Below are 22558 nucleotides of genomic sequence, written 5' to 3' on the forward strand. Positions count from 1 at the left end.
CTGGCCTCAAACTCATTTTGTATCTGAAGATGACCTTGAACTCCTGATCCCCCTGCCTCTACCTCCCAGGTGAGTGCAGAGTTAGATGTGTAACACCATACCTGGCTATAAAGTGTTTTTCTTTTTCACTTTATTAACACATTTTGAATTTAAGGCCTTGCAACTTACTACCAGAAACAGTAAGATAACAAGGTTAGTAGCCAGCAGTTCTAGTTATATATACTATAAATCAATAAAGCCGAGCTGAATGTGGTAGCATAAAACTATAGTTCAGTCCTCAGGAGGTAGAGGCAGGAGGATCAGAAGCTCACTGTCTGCCTCAGCCACATGTTTTAAACTGTAGGACTGGGTGGTGTGGCTCAGTGGTAGGGCTCTTGCCTATCATGCATAAGGACCTGGATTTGATTCTCAGAAGAAAAAAAAAAGCGAAAACAAAAAATAAAGGCTGGATGATGGCCTAGTGGTTAAGGGCCTGTACTACCTTTTTCTCTGTAGCCCTGGCTGTCTTGGAACTCTGTTTGAGGTGTGCACTGCCACATCACCAGCAGGTATGTACTATTCTTGCAAAGGACCCAAATCAGACAGCTTACAACTGCCTATAACTCCAGCTAAAGGGGTTCCCACATCCTTTTCTGGTCTTCATGGGCACCCAGCACTCATATACATATGCCCACACAAACACACATAGTTTTAAAAATTAAATCTTTAAAAGACAAAACAAAAAAAAAAACCAACATTAGGGCTCAGCAGTTAAGAGCACTGACTGCTCTTCCAGAGGTCATGAGTTCAAATTCCAGCAACCACATGGTGGCTCACAACCATCTGTAATGAGATCTGATGCCCTCTTATGGGGTGTCTGAAGACAACTAGAGAGTACTTACATATAATAAATAAATAAAAACCTTTGGGCCAGAGCGGGTGGGGTGGGATCGAGGAGAAGGGAAGGGGGGCAAAAAACCATTAAACTGGGTTTGGTGGGAGACAAAACACTGACCAAGGGTCCTTACAAAAGAAAGTGTTTAATTTGGGGCTCACAGTTCCAGGGGGTTAGAGTCATGACTACTATGGCAGGGAACATGGCAGCAGGTAGACATATACAGTGGCATGTTGCTGGTGCAGTAGTTGAGAGTTTACTTAAATACTTATCCACAGACAGGCAGAGAAAACAATGAATGACCTAGGCTTTTTGAAGCTGCAAAGCCCACTCACAGTGACACACCTCCTCACTAAAGCCACACCTCCCAATCCTTCCCAAACAGTTCCACCAACCAATCACCCAAGTATTGAAATATATGAGTCTGTGGGAGCCATTTTCATCAAAACCACCACAGGTGCTCATACTTTTAGTAGCCAGTGTCTTAGTACTTGGAACAAAGAGGCAGGATGGCTGTGAGTTCCAGCCCAGCCAAAGCTATATACTGTGGCCGTGTCTCAAAACTACAAAAACAGTGCTTTAATCCTAAAGAATTTATTAGCACCTTAGGCAATCAAACCTTTAGACTTTGAGAGATATTTCATACTCAAACTACAGTGATGATTTCTACACTGAAAAACTATAAAATATTGCTGAAATTAAAGATCTAAATTAAAATTTTCATGTCTCTGTAATAACAGATTAAAATGAAGACATTCAAAATTGATCTATAAACTGAGTACTTTTTTTTTTTAAGACAGTTTTTCTCTGTAGCCCTGGCTGTCCTGGAACTCTGTAAACAAGGCTGACCGCAAACTCACAGAACTCACTCTGGGACTAAAGCCATGCCCTACCACTGCCCAGCTTGAATATAATTTTTATCAATCTATTTTTTTCTTTTTGTTGTTTGTGCTGAAATAAAATTCGTATGGAAATACAAATAATCAAAATCTTAAGAAATACAAAGCTAGAATACTTCTCAACCTTACTACAAGGTACAAGGATCAAAGTTGTAGTTTTGTTACAAAGATAAGCATAACAATAAAGTTATAGTCTATAAAGTGTTTCTGGCTATCTGGCTCTAATGAAGGTTCCAAGACTACTTATTTTCTTTTTTTTTTTTAAGCTTTATGTGTTTTGTTTGAGTGCTCTATCTACATGTACACTGGCCAGCCAGAAGAGGGCATTAGCCATTACTGATGGCTGTGAGCCACCATGTGGTTGCTGGGAATTGAACTCAGGACCTCTGGAAGAACACTCAGAGCTCTTAACCACTGAACTATTTCTCCAAACCCATAAATCTTTCTTACAAGACAGAGCTTCTCTATGTAACCATGGCTGTCCTGGAACTTGCCTCTGTAAGAGCAGGATGGCCTTAAACTAAAGATCCAACTGCTTTTTTCTCCTGAGTGCTGGGATTAAAGGTGTGTGCTGCCACCAACACCACCACTACCTGGGAAGAATAAATATATTGTTAGGGTCTGAAATCAAAACAACCCAAGCAGGCACAAGAGTCCAGCAAAGCAAGGTATTTATTAAGAAAATGAATTAGGCAGCAAAAACTGACAATTTAGGTAGATGAGAAAAATGTATTATACTCAGTATTACAGTCTTTGAGCTTCAAAACTATTAACATCTGTGCCAAGTTATTCCATCAATCAGGGACAGGGGATTTCCTTAGGAACCTGTCTTTGTAGTACACTTACCCTGTTCCCACTGGCTGGGTTATGCGACTTGCCTAACATTCATGTCTCAACTTGCCAACCAGGATGTCAGATACCCACAAAAATGTCTCTTTCTGTCAAACAGAATGTCAGTTACCCCAGAAGGTTTTGGGAACTTAAACTTTATTTGACCCCTATTCAAAATAGAAGATTTATTCAAAATGGGTTCAGTTTGGTTCCTTCTTACAATATAAATATTTATATAAAATATAAGAGTGATCTTGGGTGAATTGATGACTTACTAGATATGATATCAAAGAAGCTAAATGTAAATAAATTTACAACTAGTGGGTTTTGCTGCTAAACCTATTGATGTCTCTCATGTCTGTCCTCTCATTTCCACATGTACCCCTAAACAAAAAAAGTGTAATAGAATTTCATTGTTTATTTACACAGTGGATTTCTATATAACATGGCTGCTCTTGGGCTCACTATGGTAGACAAGGTAAGCCTAAAAAAATTTTTTTAAGAATTTTAAGATGGGGGCTGGAGAGATGGCTCAGTGGTTAAGAGCACTGACTGCACTTCCAGAGGTCCTGAGTTCAAATCCCAGCAACCACATGGTGGCTCACAACCATCTGTAATGAGATCTGATGCCCTCTTCTGGTGTGTCTGAAGACAGCTACAGTGTATTCATAAATAATAAATAAATAAATCTTTAAAAAAAAAAAAAAAAAAAAAAAAGAATTTTAAGATGGGCCAGGCAGTGGTGCTGCATGCCTTTAATACTAGCACTTGGGAGGCAGAAACAGGCAGATTTCTGAGTTCGAGGCCAGCCTGGTCTACAGAGTGAGTTCTAGGACAGCCAGGGCTACACAGAGAAACTATGTCTCGAAAAACAAAAGGCAAAAAAAGGTGATTTTGCACCTTTGGAAAATAGGCCCAGAGCTGTTCACACTCAACAAGCTCTCTACCACTGAATACACCCTAAGCCCTCTATTGCCCCATTTGGAGACAGGGTCTCATTAAGTGGCCCAGGCTGGCCTTGAATTCATTCTATAGCTCAGGCTGATCTTGACTTTGTTAAACTTTTGCCTCCCTCCCACAAGCATCTGGGATTGTAGACCTACCTCCAGGCCTGGTTTAAAACCCCCACCCCTACCTTTATTAAAGTAATGTTTAAGCCTGGTAGTGGTGGCACATGCCTTTATCTCAGCATCCATGAGGCAGAGGCAGGTGGATCTGAGTTTAAGGCCAGCCTGGTCTACAGAGCAAGTTGCAGGACAGCCTGGGCAATAGAGACAAACACTGTCTCGAAAAACAAAACAAAAAAGTTTCATTTTTAATTATGTGTATTTGTGTGTGAGTATATGTATGTGTGAATACAGGCCATGGAATCCATAAAAGGACAATTGAATTGATAAGACTGGGCTTTGGTCTACAAGAGCTGAGCTGTCCTGATGAGTGCTCTGGAAAGCTGTTGAGCAGAACACAAGGCTGTCAGTCTGTACCCCAGGATTGATTTTCGGCACTTCCCAAACACCCTTTGCTGGGGTTGGTCTCCATGCCAAGGCTGGTCCTAGTGTGCTCTGGCTCACAATAGTCTGTAACTCGGGTTCCCAAGAATCCAACACCCTCTTCTGGCTTTCATGGCCATGTGCATACACATGGTGCACAGACAACACAGGCAGCAAACACCAATACACATAAAATAAAAAGCCTTTTAATTTTTTTCATTTAATATATATGGATGTATGTCTGTGCACATGTGAGACTGGTACCATTGGAGGCCAAAAGAGGGCTTCAGAACCCCTGGAAATCAACCCGAAATGCTGGGCTGCCATGTGGGTGCTGGGAACAGAACCTGGGTACTCTCCCAGAGCAGTCAGCACTCTTACCTGCTGAGCTATCTCTGCAGCTCCCTCTGTGACATGTTTAAATGAATGGGGCTCTTTAGCAACCATAGTCTGCCTCTCCTATCAAGCAACAGTGTAAGCCCCTGAGAGTAAGAACTCATCTCATGTCTTTGGAAGGGAAGCAATTTCCCAATGACTTTTATCTTCACATTGTTTAGCAGACTCCTTTCCTCAAAGCTCAGTTAGGAAACAAAGGGACGGCGTGGTGGAAGACCAACCACAGTTGCACCAGAGCCTTATTTGAAAACTGTCTTCTTACACAGGACAATCTCCTATGGGAATTTTCCCAGCAAATGTGTTCCTTACACTGTGTCTCTATAAGATGAAGCCCTAGTTTCATGCTGGGCCAAGAACCTGCTCTCTTAGCACCAGCACTTAATGTTAAGGAATATATAACAACACTCATTACCAAATTAAATAAATGCTCATTTGGAGACAGGAGTATAGCTCATGTCTGTCTCACATACACGAGGCTCTATTCAATTTCAGTTTCCAGCACAGCAGAAAAAGGCTGAGGGGAGGTGGTAGGCAGACAGGCTTTATTTTGTTTTCAGTGTGCTTCCTTTTATTTTAGCTTTATGTAAGCACTCAGAAGAACTTCCAGGAGACTCCACTGAGAGGCCATTAAGTAAGTACTACAAGTGGGGCTGGGTAGACAGAAAGGCTTTGTCTGTTTTGTGACTACCTCTCTACTTAAGTCCCCAGTTCTCTATTTGAAGAGTCTTGGGTTAAGAGCTGGAGAATTCTCATAAGCAAATTCTTCTGTATGGGCTGGATCAGTAAACACACCAATGAAATCTATTTCCAGGAAGAATGGTCCATCCACCTTATCAGACAGAGTGAATCCTATAGAAGAGATCTAAATATAAAAAAGAGAGATAGATTAGAATCTCAGGCACTGGCTGGGCGGTGGTGGTGCACACCTTTAATCCCAGCACTTGGGAGGCAGAGGCAGGTGGATTTCTGAGTTCAAGGCCAGCCTGGTCTACAGAGTGAGTTCCAGGACAGCCAGAGCTACACAGAGAAACCCTGTCTCGGGAAAAAAAAAAAAAAAAAAAAAAAGAATCTCATGCACTGATGCAGGGATGTTCTTCCTGAATCACATGGAGCCTTCCTACCACCGGCCCTCAGCATGGCATACTTTTCATCTGCCATACTAAACTATAAGAAGTACAAATGCAAGACTGCTTTCTTTTTTTCCTTTCATCTAGACAGGCCCCAGAACTTGATATATAGCCACAGCTGGCCTTTAACTCCTGACCCTCCTCCTTTGCCCCTCAAGTGCTGGGATTTACAGGGGTGCCCCAGCAAAATTGGGTGACTGCTTCTCCCCACCCCTTTCAAGTAGTCCACTAAGAGAGCAACACAGCATGGCCTCTCAATAGTGTCTCCTGGAAGTTCTACGCTCTTATACAAAGCTAAAATAAAATGAAGTGTACTGAAAACAAAACCACTAACATCCCCCAGGATAGGGGTCTAAGTCTCTGTCCTCATAGAAGAACCTGGGCAGGAATGTTAATCTATCATCTGCCATCCTTGCAAAACAGACTGAACTGGACCTCATAGCAACTGTAGTTCACTAAGGAAGGCCTCATTCAGAGTGGAAACATTACCTTGTCCAGTACAAGTGGGCCCTGGACATCACGTATCCTTCCTTGATTTGAAAAGAAAAATTTGGAGAAAGGAATCTGGAAAAAAGAGAGCAGTTATTTCAGAGCTGGAACATGAACACTTGAGCATTTGTTGGAACCACAATGATAAATATTTAATTTCTATATCTAAATATTTTACATATGTTAAAAGCTATCATCCCAGCTACTCCAGAGACTACTGGTTCAAGACTAGCATGAGCAACATAACAAGACCACATTTCAATAAATAGGTAAGATAGTAAGTAAAAAACTTCATGTGTAAGAATGGCTAGCTCTTTGGATTAAAACTACAGTTTTCTGAGGTGCTTTTTGTTTGTTTGTTTGTTTTTTTGTTTTTGTTTGTTTGTTTGTTTTTGTTTTTCCAGACAGGTTTTCTCTGTGTAGCCCTGGCTGTCCTGGAACTCACTCTGTAGACCAGGCTGGCCTCGAACTCAGAAATCCACCTGTCTCTGCCTCCCAAGTGCTGGGATCAAAGGTGTGCGCCACCACTGCCTGGCATGTTTTGTTTTTACAGTGCTGTAAATTTGGAAGCAGTTTACCACTTTACCTTAGACCAAAGATAGGCAACAGACATGCGTGCTCGCGCGCGCGCACACACACAAACACACGCATACACCCAGCAGGCCTGTGAATCCCTGCTACTTGAGAGTTAAAGGAAGATGACAGTTCTAGGCCAGCATAAAAAATAAAGCTCTGGGCTGGGCTGTGAAGTGTTCTCATGGCAAGTGGGAGCTTCAGCCTGGCTGCAACCCTTGTATGGAGTGAAGGTGGGAGGATGCTGGCTACTTGTACCACAGGAAAAAGCAAAATCTGAAGACTGATTTTTTTAATGAGACAGGAATACAGCTCAGTGGTAAAGTACCTGCCTACATTCACACATCTTTCTTTTCACTGACACACAAATGTACTGGCTAGTAAGTTAACATACTGCTGTCTAGTTTTATGCCAACTTGACTCAACTTACAGTCATCAGAGAGGAGGGAACAGCAATTGAGAAAATGCTTCCCCAAGATCAGGATGTAGGCAAGCCTATGGAGCATGTTCTTAATTAGTGGTTGATGGGGGTGGGCCCAGGCCATTGTGGGTGGGGCCATCCTTGGGCTGGTGGTCCTGGGTTCTATAAGCAATCGGGCTGAGCAAGTCGTGAGACACAAGTCAGTAAGCAGCACCCCTCCATGGCCTTTGCATCAGCTCCCGCCTCCAGGTCCCTGCCCTGCTTGAGTTCCTGTCCTCACTGCTTTTGATGATGAATGCTATAAGGAACTGTGAGTGAAACAGACTTTTTCCTCCCAACTTGGTTTGGTCATGGTTTTTTACCACAGCAACAGTAAACCTAACTAGGACACATGTATACATAAATTAAGATTTTTAAATTAGCGTCTCTCCATATAGCCCTGACTGTCTTAGAACTTGCTATGTAGGCCAGGCTGGCCTCAAACTCAGAGAGACCTGCCTACCTTCGCCTCCAGAGTTCTGGGATTAAAGGCATGTGCTACCATACCTAGCTCATTTTTATTAATGAAAAAAAAAGTCATTTGTCTTTTAAATCTTCTCCCAAGGTCTCCTTTTTTTTTTTTTAAAGATTTATTTACTTTTTAAATATTATTTATTTATTTTTATTTATATGAGTACACTGTAGCAGTCAGTGCTCTTAACTGCTAAGCCATCTCTACAGCCCAATTTATTTTATTTATATGAGTACACTGTAGCTGTCTTCAGACACACCAGAAGAGGGCATCAGATCCCATTTCAGATGGTTGTAAGCCACCATGTGGTTACTGGGATTTGAACTCAGGACCTTTGGAAGAGCAGTCAGTGCTCTTAACCACTGAGCCATCTCTCCAGCCCAGCCCTCCCAGGTCCTTTTACTTCTACTCATTCTGCCTCTATTTTATATAAGAATTATTAATATGAAAAAGAAAACTACAATGTAACCATAATTTCAATAGATCCCATTTTCCTAACAGTGAAGAATTGAAATTTTACCTTGACTTCCTGCCAGTAGGGTCCCCCACGGGTGAACATGAAGTAACTGTACATCTGATTTTTTCTCTGGATAAACTCCGTGTCTTGCTTGATATTCACCATCCAAGGCCGGCCATCCCCACGGACTCGGAGATACAGAGTATTGAACTGGGACCAATCATAAGACAGCTTCCTTGCAAAAGCACCCTGAGGTACAGCAAAGCAAGCTGTTTAGTTCACTCTGCACTGTGAGAAGACACGAGCCATCACCAAGTCAACAGGTTGTTTAACGTTGGGAGGAGCACATTCGGATGCCAGAGGACAACTTTTGTTAGTCTTTCTTTTTTCCATGTGGGTTCCAGAGATTGGACTAGCATCTTCCGGTTTAGCAGCAAGTACCTTACCCACTGAACCATCCTGTCGACCCAATATGGCATTCTATGTATATTTTGCAAAATAAACCTGTCCATCATTATTCTAGTACAAACATACTAACATATGTTTCTAAGGTAATGTTCAAGGCATGATTAACCTAGAACAGTGTTTCTGTATAACAGTCATTCATTTGTGTTTACCGAATGGAAATAAATGTACTTTTCTTCCCTGGTTAAGGAACAATGGATTTTGGGTGGTCTATTTTATGACAAATGTCTTGTCCCATCAAAAATCAAGCTCAAGTTTTGTAAATCATGAGGCTGAAAAGATGAATCAGTGCTTCTTGCAAAAGCATATGGACTGGAGTTCAGATCCCCAGCACCCCCACACAAACCTAGGTGTGGCTGCATCTACCTGTAACTCTAGCCAGAAACCTTAGACTTAAAACAAAAGAAACCTTGTATTTAAACATGGTGTTCTCAGCACACAGCTTCAAGCCAATGACTTGGGAGGCAGAGGAAGGTAGGTCTCTGTAAGTCAAGTTCCCAGACAGCCATGGCTACACAAACCCTGTCTCAAAAAAACAAAAACAAAACAAAAAAGCAAACCAAACTAAAGAATGAACAAATGAAAGAAAGGAAGAAAAAAAGGAAGAAAAAAATTACGTCGGGCAGTGGTGGTGCACACCTTCAATCCCAGCACTTGGGAGGCAGAGGCAGGCGGATTTCTGAGTTCGAGGCCAGCCTGGTCTACAGAGTGAGTTCCAGGACAGCCAGGGCTACACAGAGAAACCCTGTCTAGAAAAACCAAAAAAAAAAAAAAATTAGTAAAGCAATGTTGTTTTATGTTGTTTCATAATATGGGAATGCTGATTGGATATAGGGCCTTGAACAAGCAAGCACTTTATAGCTCTGCTGTGTCTCTAGCCTTCATTTGGCTTTGTAGCTTTCTGAGAAGGTTCCTCCTATAGCCTAGAACTCACTACATAACTCAGAATAACCTTAAACTCCGATCCTCTTGCCTCCTCCCAAATGTAGTGATTACAAGAATTTACTACTACGCCCAAGGTTTTTATTCTGAGATGTGATTTCCCTTATTTACCTAGGCTGGGCCTGAACTTACTCAGTAGCCTAGGCAAGCGTTGGTTTGGCAAAACTCCTGTTTTCCTACACTGCTGGGATTACAAGCCTGCACCACCAGGCCCAGGATAAGCACTGCATTCTAATGTGATTTCTGACCAGGTTTTGGGTTAAGAATCATGAAACAGGGGCTGAATATGGCTATGTTTCTGATACCTGCACCGAATGCTGAAGGCCCTGATCCCCAATGCAGAATAAACATGAAGCATGGTGGTACATACTTGTAATTCCATCTGCTAAGGTGGTGGGCAATGGAGGATCACTTAAGCCCAGGAGTTCAAGACTAATTTGGGAAACACAACTACAAAAATTCCAAACCTGCATAATACACTTCTAGGGTTGGAGAGTGGATGGTGATAGGACGAAGATTTCTCACTATTAGAGAGGGGAGTTACAGATGAGAGATGAAAGGGTAGAATGAACCACATGGTACTAGAGTCCGGAACAGTAGTGTGTATTCACAGTTACCATAACAGACACAGAGAAATAACAACAGATGTGTATACACAGTCATTACACATACATATGCAACTGTTTGTTACTCATAGGTGCATAGTGCCACACCCAGATTCTTATATATGTACTGGAGACCCAAGCTCAGTTCATCATGCTTGTGTGGCAGAGACTTTACTGACTGGACCATCTCTGCAGCCCCCAGCAAAATAATGTCAAATATGAATGTAAGTACAAAATGTAGTGGCACACCCCTTTAATTTCAGCATTTAGGTCAAGGCAGGAGTATCAGTTGAAGGTCATCCTCAGCTACAGTTAGCTCAAGGCCAGCCTGAGCTGCATAAAAGACCCTGGCTTAAAACAAAAAACAGAGGCCACAGGGTGACCCTACTTTAGTCCAAGCTAGAGATGCCAATCTCCTCTTTCAAAGTCTATCTTCTCAGGATTCTCAGATGCACCATTCTTCTCAAACCCAAAATACTGTCCAGAAACGAGGACCCATGGCCCCCTTTTACACTAAGGCCAAGTAGTTACTTATCTCTATATAAGGCAAGGTGCCTGTATATAGCAAACCAGATGCGTTCACTTACAGAAGAGCAAGTGTCTATTATAGCTCATGCTACAATCAAAGTCACTGGAAAACAGGCTTCACCTACCCGTGGAATCCTGGAGATCATCGCACAGTATCCACTTTGGTTACTGTCCCCATCCTTTGGAGCCTCAGAGCTCAGAGTTCCATAAAGCAAGGCACTTTGGTTGTTCTTGCTCATTTTTAAGAATATTTCACTTCTACCTCCAATTGTCTTATCAGAAGTCACTATCCACTTATCCAAATCTTCTTTTTCACGAAACTGCCAGACAACCCTGGCTTGTTCCATTATGACCTCTTGTAGTGGGCGGCCATCTGGACCTTTCAAATGAGCTACAATTTCATCCTTCAAACGTCTAAAATGTTCCATTGCTTCATCTCTAATTGCTTTATCAAAACTAACTTCAGGTGTCCTGTCAGGAGAAGGTACATCCAAAGCAACTTCTTTGTGGCCATGTCCTTGTAAGTCCTCTTTAGTCTTTCCCTGCTGGGAGACTCTGTCAGCAGAAGCCACTTTTTTCTGAAGACTACTGGAAGAATAGTCTACAAAATGATTACCCACAAATGGAGGTAATGCAGCCCTTGGCCTCAGGAAGTTTCTATGAATATAAGTACCAGTCAGTAATTTGTGAATGGAAGCCATTGTAAGAAAAACGTAAAAATGTAAAAATTTGCCTGGGCTGAGAAACAAGCTTCAGCAATCAGTCCAATTCCACCTATAACAAAACAAACACCAGTTATCAGCAGAGCAATGACTAAATGCATTAGAAGTTCAAACTCAACAGAGACCATGTATTATGACATTCATAGGTTTTTTCCCAATTTACTCAACAGTGGCAATTTATTAGAAGCAGACTACTAATTGCAAAACAAACAAACAAACAAACAAAGGTATCAATATAGCTAAGTCTGGTGACACATGCCTGTAACCCTAGCACTTGGAAGACGAAGGCAGGATAGTCAGGAGTTTAAAGTCATCTTCAGCTACATATTGAGCTCAAGGTCAGTTGGGCACATGAGACCTGTCACTAAACAAAACTACCCACATGATGAAAAGAACAGCCTTAGCTTCACAGAGCTGATGATGGACCCCCCAATTAACTCAAATGCGTGCCATAAGCTACCTTAAGGGATTGTGTTGAGGGGGCTGGAGAGATGGCTCAGTGGTTAAGAGCACTAACTGCTGCTAGAGGTCCTGAGATCAATTCCCAGCAACCACATGGTGGCTCTCAACCATCTGTAATGGGATCAGATACCTTCTGGTGTGTCTGAAAATAGCTACAGTGTACTCACATACATAAAATAAACAAACACATATTTTTTTTTTTAAAAAAAGGAGGTTGTAAACCTTTAAGTTGTAAACTGCTTTAAAGCAGATTTTCCTTGTGTTTTTTTAAATTATTTATTTTGTTATTTTTATTTTGAGTTCCAGGACAGCCAGGGATACACAGAGAAACCCTGTCTCCAAAAAAAAAAAAGTTTGCTCTCCCAGAAACCAGCTGGTCCTTTGAGCATTTTCTTTCTTCAGAAGTTAGGTCCTGTCTGTCCTGAGTTTCTTCTGAGGTTGAGATGGAATGACAGTCACAAGATGGCTCTCTCTAATTCATTGCACTTCAAGAGATTCCCCAAGATCTTTGTGTCTAACAAATCTGCAGGCCCAGACCTACCCTGCAGTCAGTTATCTGAGCACATTCAAGGCAGGCCTAAGCAGGGTTTGATGGTGAGAGACTGTACCCTCAACCTTGGCAGACGCAGTAAGAGCAGTAAGTCATCTTGGCTACATAACAAACTTAAGTTCTCTCTCAGATATATAAGACCCCATTTTGAAGAACCAAAAAAAGTAAGAAAGAAAAAAGGGAGATGGGAGACCTAAATGACACCACCACATTTAAACTTCACGGTTAATATTTACAGACTTTCTGACATACATTATCTCATTTAATCCACATAAGAACCATGTGAAACAAGGGCTAGCAAGAAGGCTCAGTGGGTAAAGATGCTTGCTGAGCAAGCCTGGCCACATGAGTTCAATTCCCAGAACCTACCTAAAAGTGGAAAGAGAGAGTTAAAGCCACAATATTCTCCTCTGTTCCCCATAGCACATGTGCCCATATATATCTATCATGCATATGCACAAATAGTTTTTGAATTAAAAAGAAAGAATCCAGGCTGGAGAGATGGCTCAGTGGTTAAGAGCACTGATTACTCTTCCAAAGGTCCTGAGTTCAATTCCCAGCAACCACATGGTGGCTTACAACCATCTGTAATAGGATCTGATGCCCTCTTCTGGTGTGTCTGAAAACAGCAACAGTGTACTCATAATAAATATAATAAACAAATCTTTTAAAAAAAACTTAGAAAGAAAGAAAGAAAGAATCCTGTGAGGCAAATACCCAATGAGGTATCTCCTATCTATAGGAAACACACCAAGAGACCTGCCTAAAGTCACAATGTCACCCAGTACTGAAACTGGAACTAAACCCATGGCCTTGAGTTCTTTCACTAGACACTAGCAATATTACTCTCACAGTTCTAATGAGAAGCATCAACTTTACCTGTAATCCCAACATTTAAGGAGTGCACCAGAAAGACAGAACAGTCCCTCCTCCCCCCTACTCCAGCCAGCCCTGGGAGGAAATAAAATATACAATGCTAGTTTCTTTGTCTTTCTCCCATCCTAACCCGAGGGATCGGTCCAAAAAGTATATAAAAACAAAGATCTATGACCTTTGAGCCTGTCACCCTGTGGATAATACTTGTCAAGTATGTGGGTGCTATACTGTGGCGCTGTGATGTATGGGTGGAGGAGAGAGGAAAATTGTGTGTCAGCTCGCTCCTGCCACCTATCTCCAGCACCACAGAACAATTCTAAACAAGACTCCAATACAAGTCAGCACATGGCAAAAACAAGCATAGGCAACAAACAAGAATCTCTCATTTGAAAGGAGTGGGAGTGGGGAGGTGTGGAGAGACGGGTCAGCAGTTATGAGCACTGGATGCTCTTCCATGGGACCCAGGTTCAATTCCCAGCCCCCACATGGCAGCTCTCACCTATCTGTAACTGCCATTCCAGAGCTTCTGACAGGCTTACACAGACATACATGCAAGCAAAACATCAATGAACATTAAAAAAAAAAAAAAAAGGCTAAAAGGTGTGAGGGAGGGGCTAGAAAGATGACTTATCAGGTGAAGTGCTGGCACTCAAACCTGACAAGCTAAGCCAAATCCTAGAAGCCACATGAAGGTGGAAGGAAAGAACTCAGTCCATAAAGTCACCTTCTGACGACCCCCACACAACAACACAACAACAACAATAAATTTTAAGTCCTCAGCCGGGGGGGGGGGTGGTGGCGGCGCATGCCTTTAATCCCAGCACTTGGGAGGCAGAGGCAGGCGGATTTCTGAGTTCGAGAGTTCGAGGCTAGCCTGGTCTACAGAGTGAGTTCCAGGACAGCCAGGGCTACACAGAGAAACCCTGTCTCAAATAAAAAAAAAAAAAAAAAAAAAAAAACCAAAATGTTAAGTCCTCAACAATCTAGTCCACTGTTAGTGCTTGAATCTATATCAAAATGTTACCCACAGCCAAGTGTTGAAAGACTTGGGCAGGAGCATCCTAGATTGAAGGTTAGCACGAGCTAATGATGAGTTTCAGGCCAGCTTGGGCTACACAATAGGCTACATGTCAGCCTGAAGTAGAGTGAAGCCCTACCCCACCTTGCCAACATGAAAGAAGGCCACTTCAACTACAACAAAGGACCTGTCATGCTTCTGACAAGCCCTTCCTTTCTCATCCATACATCAAAGACATCACTCCTCCCCAATCACCGCTCTTGTCACAGGGCCACATTTTTGCACTCCCCACTCAGCCTCTAGAAAGGCACAGAGTACAAATCTGATTCTTTCTTCTTTTAACCAATTAAAATCCTTCAAGTACCTAGAGGGAGAGCTCAGTGGAGTAGATGCTGAGCATACATGAAGCCTGGATTTAATAATCCCCAGTACTAAATAGTTAATAGATGATAGACAGATTCCTTTAGAGGCTCCCTGTCACATTCACAATAAAATCTACTTTCTCCGCTAGACCAGGTCTCCTTTGCCCTCCCTCCAACTTCCCTTCTAGCCACATCTCAATTCCATTGTGTGTTCCCACTAGACAGAAGACTTGTGACCCAACCAACAGCTTTTGGACTACATGCCTTAGTTAACTGCTGCCCTTAGGCCAAGAATGTTCTCTGCTGATTCTACCTGAATAACATATCCCTTGAGATTTTGCTTAGCCATGTTACACCATGGAGGTAAAATGGCCCTTGACTCTCCAATTACACCCAGAACAGTGTCTCTATGAATTATTCCCAATGAATCCTGGCTACAGTTTACTGACTTTTTCATTTGTCAATGTCCCCCACTCAGATTGTATCTTACTGGTTGACTATTCAGTGCTGTACCTCCAGGTCCCAGTGCGATGCTCTGCACTCTGGAAACTTAGGATTTGTTGAACAAACAGCTCCACATTTCTCTGTCTTTGTCACAAGTGTGAGGGGTCTGAATCTTGTGGCTTCTACCACATCTATATAATCCCCTCTAACAAGGGGCTTCTTAAACTTTATAGTCCCTTTAAATCATCTGGCAATTTTGATAAAATGGGCTTCTAATAAAGTAGACACAGCCTTGAATCTAATCCTCCTTCCTCAACCTAAGTGTTAGGATTACAGACATTTGTTACCATGCCCAGTCAAATAGACTCTGTACTTCTTTTTGGTAAGAGTCCCATATGACCCAGGTTGGTCTTGAACTCCTGATCCTCCTGCCTCTACCTCCTAGGTGATGGTTCATCAGCTCATGGAGAACACCTTTTAAATATCAAAGTCCTGGTAAGATTTGGGTGTCACCTACAAAATCCAACAATTGGGAAGTAGAGAACAAGAATTAGGAATTTAAGGTCATTTTCTGGTATGTAGAAAGTTCAAGGGCAAGGTGGATATTATGTGACCCCTTTTCGAAGAAAAAAAAAGAAAAACTATAAAAAGACAGAAATTTTTGATAGGGAAAAGGGCTTAAAGTAGTAAGAAGGTAAAATGGTGGGATTATGAGTAACATTATTTAACTCTGTTTTCCAATCATTCAGATGTCTTATTACTTTTTAAACAATACTACAACTTTGTGTTTTGTTTAATAATTTCTTGCAAGAAACTCAGTCAAACTCAGTAACTGGTGGCATCGGTCCGAAGCTAACGGTGAGTTTTTAATAGGGTATCCATACCGCTCCTAGCAGTATGACTGTATTACTATGTACAGAAACGACTGTTAAATCTAGGGCTTCTCATGTGCCAGAAACTATTCTCCCTGTGTTTTTATTGACTTCTCACAATAACCCTGATCCTGAGACAGATATTATTCCAATTATTACAAAGACTAAAGAAAAGTAGATCCCACAGCTAAATTATTCGAGATCACACACCAGAGACAAAACTCACTCTGAAGACCAGGCATTCACCTCTCGGCTTGTGCGGAGTTGACCACGTCCCCAGCCTCTGGAATCTAGGCGCTCCCGAGGAGTGGCGGCCCCCTCAACCCACACCTGCCAGGACTCTTCCCGGCCTCCTCGTCCCTGACGTTTCCACGAATGGGAAGGGTCAGCTCACCTTCTCGGACTACGGCTTCCGCCCAGTCCGTCTATTTTTCCCGCCCGGTTCTCCACGCTTCCGGTAGAGGTCCAGGTATTTTTCCCGTCCGGCACCAAACTAGTCGTATAGGAAACAAGAGTTTCAGATCGTACAAGAGTACCAGGAAGTATCCTAAAGCATAGGACGACCTGAGGCTTTTGGTCCTCAAAGTTCCCCAGCCGGTTCGCTTTCTAAAATTTCCTGTTATTTGTGAGCGAGCTCTTCGCTCTGCTTCTTGTACCCCGCCCTCGTATGTACATACCAATCCTCTTATCTTTCAAACAGGATCTCCGCACTGCTAACGCCTCTTCACTTCTAGATGCCTGGCCGCTTGTGCCTCTTCTTCCCTGTAGTCCCTTGAGAACTGTCGGATGTGTGACTTAAGAAAGCCACTTAGCTGCCTTTGGAGAGCCACTGTACACCTAGATAGCAACCAATCCTGGCTTTCCTCAATCGTGCCCCTATGTAATCCACACAGCAGAGCTAGTGCGTGTTTTCCAACTTGGGGTTCACAACCTGTGTCCCAAGTCAGCCCCAGTCACCCATCCTCAATAAGCCAATTAAAAGAGCCAAATTAAAAATTAAAAGTAGGCCTAACATGGGAGCCCACTCTTTTATTCCAGCTCTATGGAAGCAGAGGTATTTGGATCTCTTGGAGTTCAAAACCATAACTTCCTTAGCTATCTAAGTAAAGGTATGTAGGTATGAAGGAGTATGTGGGTGGGTGTGAGTATGCGCCCCCGTGAGCGCCACAGTTCCTCTAATCACATTTAACTTTCATCCCATGGGAAGGTTGAGGCCGCTCACTCTTCCAATAAAAGTCTTAGCCTTTTGAGTCTGTCTCTCCGCCTAATTTTTCCTAGAAGAACTGTGAAAATCTGTTTCCCAGAAACAAGTTGGGGGTTTGTTTGTTTGTTTCCTTCTTCCTTCTTAAGATTCCTTGGGAAGCCCCCATTTCTTTGAGGTTCATTCTTTAAATAATCTGATAGATTCAAGGACACAAAATATCTCTTTAGAGTATCTTTATTTTTGCTAGGCTGGTTCCTATCCATTTGCAAGTGCAACGTGTGTATTTGGTACCCTCAAGGACCTGAAGATATCAGAACCAATGAACTTAAAATTGTAGGCATCATGTGAGTGCTGAGAACCAAACCCTGAAAGTGTTCTTAACCACCAACCCATCTCTCCAGCCCTCTACTTTTTACCTCTACTTGGTGAAGCAGAAAACCAACTTGGTACTTTGTTTTGGATTCTTGAGAAAATAGGTGCCTTTAATCCCAGCATTTGGGAGGCCGAGGCAGGCGGATTTCTGAGTTCCAGGACAGCCCAGGCTATACAGAGAAACCCTGTCTCAAAAAACCAAAGAAAGAGGGCTGGTGAGACGGCTCAGCGGTTAAGAGCACTGACTGCTCTTCTAGAGGTCATGAGTTCAAATCCCAGCAACCACATGGTGGCTCACAACCATCTGCAATGAGATCTGATGCCCTCATATGGGTGTCTGAAGACAGCTACAGTGTACTTACATATAATAAATAAATTAAAAAAAAACTTTGAAAAAAAAAACCAAAGAGAGAGAGAGAGAGAGAGAGAGAGAGAGAGAGAGAGAGAGAGAGAGAAAATAGGACCTTTGGTAAGTCTCTCTCATCTGTATACATCAGGATTTGCCTTCCTGTTTACCTTTGGACTCTTTTGGTTTTTTTTTTTTTCAATCATTTGGTAAAGTTTCTGTTCATGGTTGGTTTTGTCTTTTGGGCTTCTTTTGTTGAACAATGTTAGGCTATTATTGCTAAATAGAGAAACTGTGACCATTGCAGTGGAGGAAAGAGAACTCAATGGTTTGGAGAACATGAACTTAACTCAGTTAGGGACTACAGAGATAGGGAGACATAACTCTGTTATTCCTTAAGTAGGAGGCTTCAAGGAGACATAGTTAAGTACCCTATGTCTTGGGCTTGCTTTTTCCCTGCTGTGACCTGTGTAAAAGGACCCTGTCATCTCTAGGAAGGAGCATGGCTTATTGAGGATGAGTGGCTGGACCTGTCTCAGGGCACAAGTTTGGGCCCAGAAATTTGATAACAAAGAAAAAACTAACAACATTGTATTTTAATTTTTAGCATTGATTGCTTGGGGGCATCATAGCATGGGTTCAAAAATTTGAACTCAGGTTATAAGGATTGATGGCAAAGTACCTTCCCCACCCCCAGCAGTCCTAATGGCCCTGAGTACTGAGGTATGCTTATCCTCATTGAGACCCAGTTTTCAGAAGTTTCTCCATTCTCTTGCCTGCTAAACTTCATAAGAGTTAGCTGACCACTGAAGTCTTTTATAGATTACATGCTAAAGTTAGCTAGAAATATTCTTTTTAAGGATATTCTAGCCGGGCAGTGGTGGCGCACGCCTTTAATCCTAGCACTTGGGAGGCAGAGGCAGGTGGGTTTCTGAGTTTGAGGCCAGCCTGGTCTACAGAGTGATTTCCAGGACAGCCAGGGCTACACAGAGAAACCTTGTCTCAAAAAAACAAACAACAACAACAAAAGGATATCCTAATCCCAAAAGTAGAGTAGTACTTGCTAGAAATATTGACCACAACAAAATCCAGACACAAGTCACTTAAATCAACAAAGAAACGTTGATCATTTATATTTTCCTTAGATCCACAGATCTGCAACCCTCACCAATATATGTGAATGAGATAAGATCTACATAGCCTAAGAAGAGGCTGCTTTTTGAAGCATTAGACAACCATGTACATGTTTATGGGACTCAAGACAGGATAGAGAGACGGGAAATTACGAAGACATGGCAAGGTGAAGGAGGTCTTCACCTGAGTCTGGCTGAGGAGTTCCAACATAATTAACAAAGTTGATTAAGCCCTCCCTCCTTCAATTCCCAGCAACCTGAGTTAAATTCCCCAACAACCACATGGTAGCTCACAACCATCCGTAATGGGATCAAATGACCCTCATCCTAGCTGCCTGGAAGCCAGCATTCTGCTAGCAACCTTCAGATGAAGATGTAGAAGTCTCAGCTCCTTCTGCACCATGCTTGCCTGAATGCTGTCATGCTCTACCCTTGATGATAATGGACTGAATCTCTGAACCTGTAAGCCAGCCCCAATTAAATATTGTCCCTATAAGAGTTGCCTTGGTCACAGTGTCTGTTCACAGCAGTAAAACCCTAACTAAGAAAGCTTCAGTCCACGTGAAAAATTAGAGATTCTGTGGTGGTTTAAATGGGTTTGGCCTCATAGATTCATATGTTTCAGTGAATTATGAAATGGCACTGTTAGGAGTTGTGGCCTGTGTAGGAGGGCTTTGAGGTCTCCTAGTGTCAAACTCTGCTTGAGTGTGGAATCAGAGCCTCCTCCTGGCTGCCTGTGGAAGACAAGTACTCTCCTGGTTGCTTTTAGATTAAAATGTAGAACTCTCAGTTCCTCCAGCATTGTATCTGTCTACACGCTGCTATGCTTCCTGCCATGATAATAATGGACTGAGCCTCTGATATTGTAAGTCAGCCTCAATTAAAAATTTTGATTTATAAGAGTTGCTTTGATCATATCATTCCTTCACAGCAATGAATCCTTAATTATGACAGACCTCGCCTCAAAATAAAGATTTTTTGTTTTGTTGTCTATCACAATGCCTCACTGGCTCTAGTTGTCATACAATTTGTTAGGCATCTAAACCCAACTGGTCTTGAACTCACAGTGATCTTCCCACCTCTAGATTACAGTTATGTATCATTACACCCAGCCTTCAAACTGAAAACTCAAAAAACCGCTTAGTGGTACAGTTCTTACCTAACCCACACGAGATCCTAGGTTCAAATTCTGGTGCTACACACACAAAAAAAGAAAACAATCTCAGGACACAGAAACATTTTCTTTCTGTCTTTCAGTGTCTTCTTCTCTCTGTATTTTTGTCCTGTTTTTTAAATTTTTATTTTGTCAGCTTGTTTAAATAGAGACAGGGTCTCTCTCTATAGCCTATGTAGTGAATTTTGGAACTTACTATGTAGACCAGGCTGCCCCAGAACTCAGAGATCTGCTTGCCTCTGCCTCCCAAGTGCTTTTTTAAAAAAAACAATTGCCTGTCTAGGTTGAATCCCCACCCCAGAGCAGGGGGCAGGAGGCTGGCTTGTCTGCCCTTCTCTTTGCTCCCATGTTATAGTCCAGAACTTACTAATGATAGATGTCCATCTTAGACCATGAGGGTGAAAACAAACCATAACAAAACAGTAAGAACTGAAAGGCGTTTGGGAAATTAAGAACTTGTTGGATCAGAGCAGGTGCACCAGTTTGGATCCAAGTATGGCAGCCATATTTGTAATCCCAGCAGTGAGGAGACTGAAGGAGGAATAGCAGCATGAATTTCAGGCCAACTTGGGCTACACAATGAGATCTTGCCTCTCACAGGAGACAAGAAAAGAGGATCTTTTCTTGTTTTCATGGACTTCCTCATGAAAACCTTTTTCTCATGACTCAACTATGCTGGGATTGTCATCTGCCAAATGATCCTAATCCTAAATAGCACATCCCAGTTTGTGCCACAACTTGACGAACTTTGAATCTGGATTACAAGAAATTGTTTTATTTTCATTTGTTTGTTTTTGGACGTGATAGGCAAGGACACTAGCACTGAACTATATACTCAGTCCATTTTACACATTCTCTTTAGTTATTTTGCAGTGTGTGTATACACACAGGTGTGCGCAGGTTCTAGAAAACAATGTCAGGAGTCTTTATCTATCATGCCACACCTTATTTTGGTAAAACTGGGCTTGCCAAAGATCCCCTTGGATTTACCTGTTTTTGCTCCCCAGCACTGGAGTTAGACATTAGCCTGGACCAATCTTTCTTCCTTCCTCCTGGTAGGGAACATTTTACTGAGATACAAGGCTTATTAGCTTCCCAAGGATCCTGATGTTTGCAGATTTGTTACTACACTGATTTTTTTTTTTTGTAAATCACAGGAAAGACATCAAGATGGCTCAGTGAGTAAAGGCAATTGCTACCAAGCCTAATTCCTGGGACCTCCCTATGTATGGTAGAAGGAGAGAACTCATTCCTGAAAGTTGTCTTCTGACCCAAGCTATGATGAAATGTGTTGGAATGAGGTATACTAGTATCACCGCTGGTCTAGTGTTTCTTCTAGATACTCTGTAATGTAATCTTTGGGAGGGTTTTCTTCCTTATATTGCCTATTTATATCAACTCAGAACACACATTTCTCTGAGCTCTGAATCCGTCCTTATGTCGTCTGCTTTAGTAACTCTGGCCTTAGAAAACTGTAATTGCTATAGAGTTTTCCATGCTAAACCCCTTTAATAAAACAAAAATGACCATCTTGATTATTTTCAAATTTTTAAAAAATGCAGTGGTGAAAACAGGGCTGGGATATAGCTCAGTTGGTAGAATACTTTGTCTAGCAAAGCCCTCACCAGGAGTGGTGACAAGCCTATAATCCAAGCTCAAGTAGAAGAGGCAGCAGAATCAGAAGTTCAAGGTCATCCCTCCCTATTTGACCACTTTAAGGCCATCCTGGGATATATGAGACCTTGTCTCGAAAAACAAAACAGAAAGAAATACAAACCTATTTGTTAGGAATCTATAGTTTTTGTCTTCTTTATTTTATTTAGTTTTTTTATTTTTAAAATTTAGTATTTGCTTTTATTTTTTAGTATCTCAAGCAAGCAATACATTGTAACGTTTTCTATTTTGTAATCCAAACACTCAGAAGGTGTCTTAGTTAGGGTTTTACTGCTGTGAACAGATACCATGACCAAGACAAGTCTTATAAAGGACATTTAATAGAAGCTGGCTTACAGGGTCAGAGGTTCAGTCCATTATCATCGAGGTGGGAACATAGCAGCATCCAGGCATTCATGGGGCAGGAGGAACTGAGAGTTCTACATCTTCTTCTGAAGGCTGCTAGCAGAATACTAACTTCCAGGGAGCTAGGATGAGGATGAGGGTCTTAAAGCCTACACTCACAGTGACAAATCTACTCCAACAAGGCCACAAGGCCACATGTACTCCAACAGGGCCACTCCTTCTAATAGTGCCACTCCTTGGGCCGAGCATATACAAACCATCACAGAAGGTGAAGGCAAGAGGATCAACACAGCTGTTTAGGCCATTCTGAGTTACATGAGACCATACTTCAAAGCACTTCAGAGAGAGAAGGGAAGGGAGACAGAGAGAGAGAGAGAGAGAGAGAGAGAGAGAGAG

At 42.2% G+C, this 22558-nt stretch overlaps 1 protein-coding gene across 3 annotated transcripts; it reads right to left on the reverse strand.

Moving 5' to 3' along the window:
* Window positions 1–5011: 5011 nt before the first annotated feature.
* Ndufaf1 (NADH:ubiquinone oxidoreductase complex assembly factor 1) lies at window positions 5012–16349 on the reverse strand. Of its 3 annotated transcripts, none has more exons than XM_028766987.1 (5): window positions 16141–16349; window positions 10734–11382; window positions 8132–8317; window positions 6107–6181; window positions 5012–5352 (listed from the first exon to the last, which is right to left on the reverse strand). In XM_028766987.1, exons 2-5 carry the CDS (start codon window positions 11307–11309, stop codon window positions 5203–5205), a joined length of 987 nt encoding a protein of 328 aa, XP_028622820.1. In that variant the 5' UTR covers window positions 11310–11382; window positions 16141–16349; the 3' UTR covers window positions 5012–5202. The 3 variants fall into 3 exon arrangements, with proteins under 3 accessions (XP_028622820.1, XP_028622822.1, XP_028622821.1); XM_028766989.1 differs by having other exon boundaries at window positions 16161–16312; XM_028766988.1 differs by having other exon boundaries at window positions 16125–16312.
* Between the last annotated feature and the right edge of the window lie 6209 nt (window positions 16350–22558).

The sequence above is a fragment of the Grammomys surdaster genome, unplaced genomic scaffold, assembly GCF_004785775.1.
Source record: "Grammomys surdaster isolate TR1022 unplaced genomic scaffold, NIH_TR_1.0 170, whole genome shotgun sequence".
Classification (NCBI taxonomy): Eukaryota; Metazoa; Chordata; class Mammalia; order Rodentia; family Muridae; genus Grammomys; species Grammomys surdaster.

Bases quoted from the DNA above. Each gene is read 5' to 3' on its own strand.
- Ndufaf1 (XM_028766987.1), bottom strand. From the start codon at position 11,309: ATGGCTTCCATTCACAAATTACTGACTGGTACTTATATTCATAGAAAC. The intron at 8,318-10,733 runs GTAGGTGAAGCC...GCTGTACCTCAG, and splicing joins TGATCTCCAGGATTCCACGG to GGTGCTTTTGCAAGGAAGCT. The intron at 6,182-8,131 runs GTAAAATTTCAA...TCTTTTTTCCAG, and splicing joins CCTACTGGCAGGAAGTCAAG to ATTCCTTTCTCCAAATTTTT.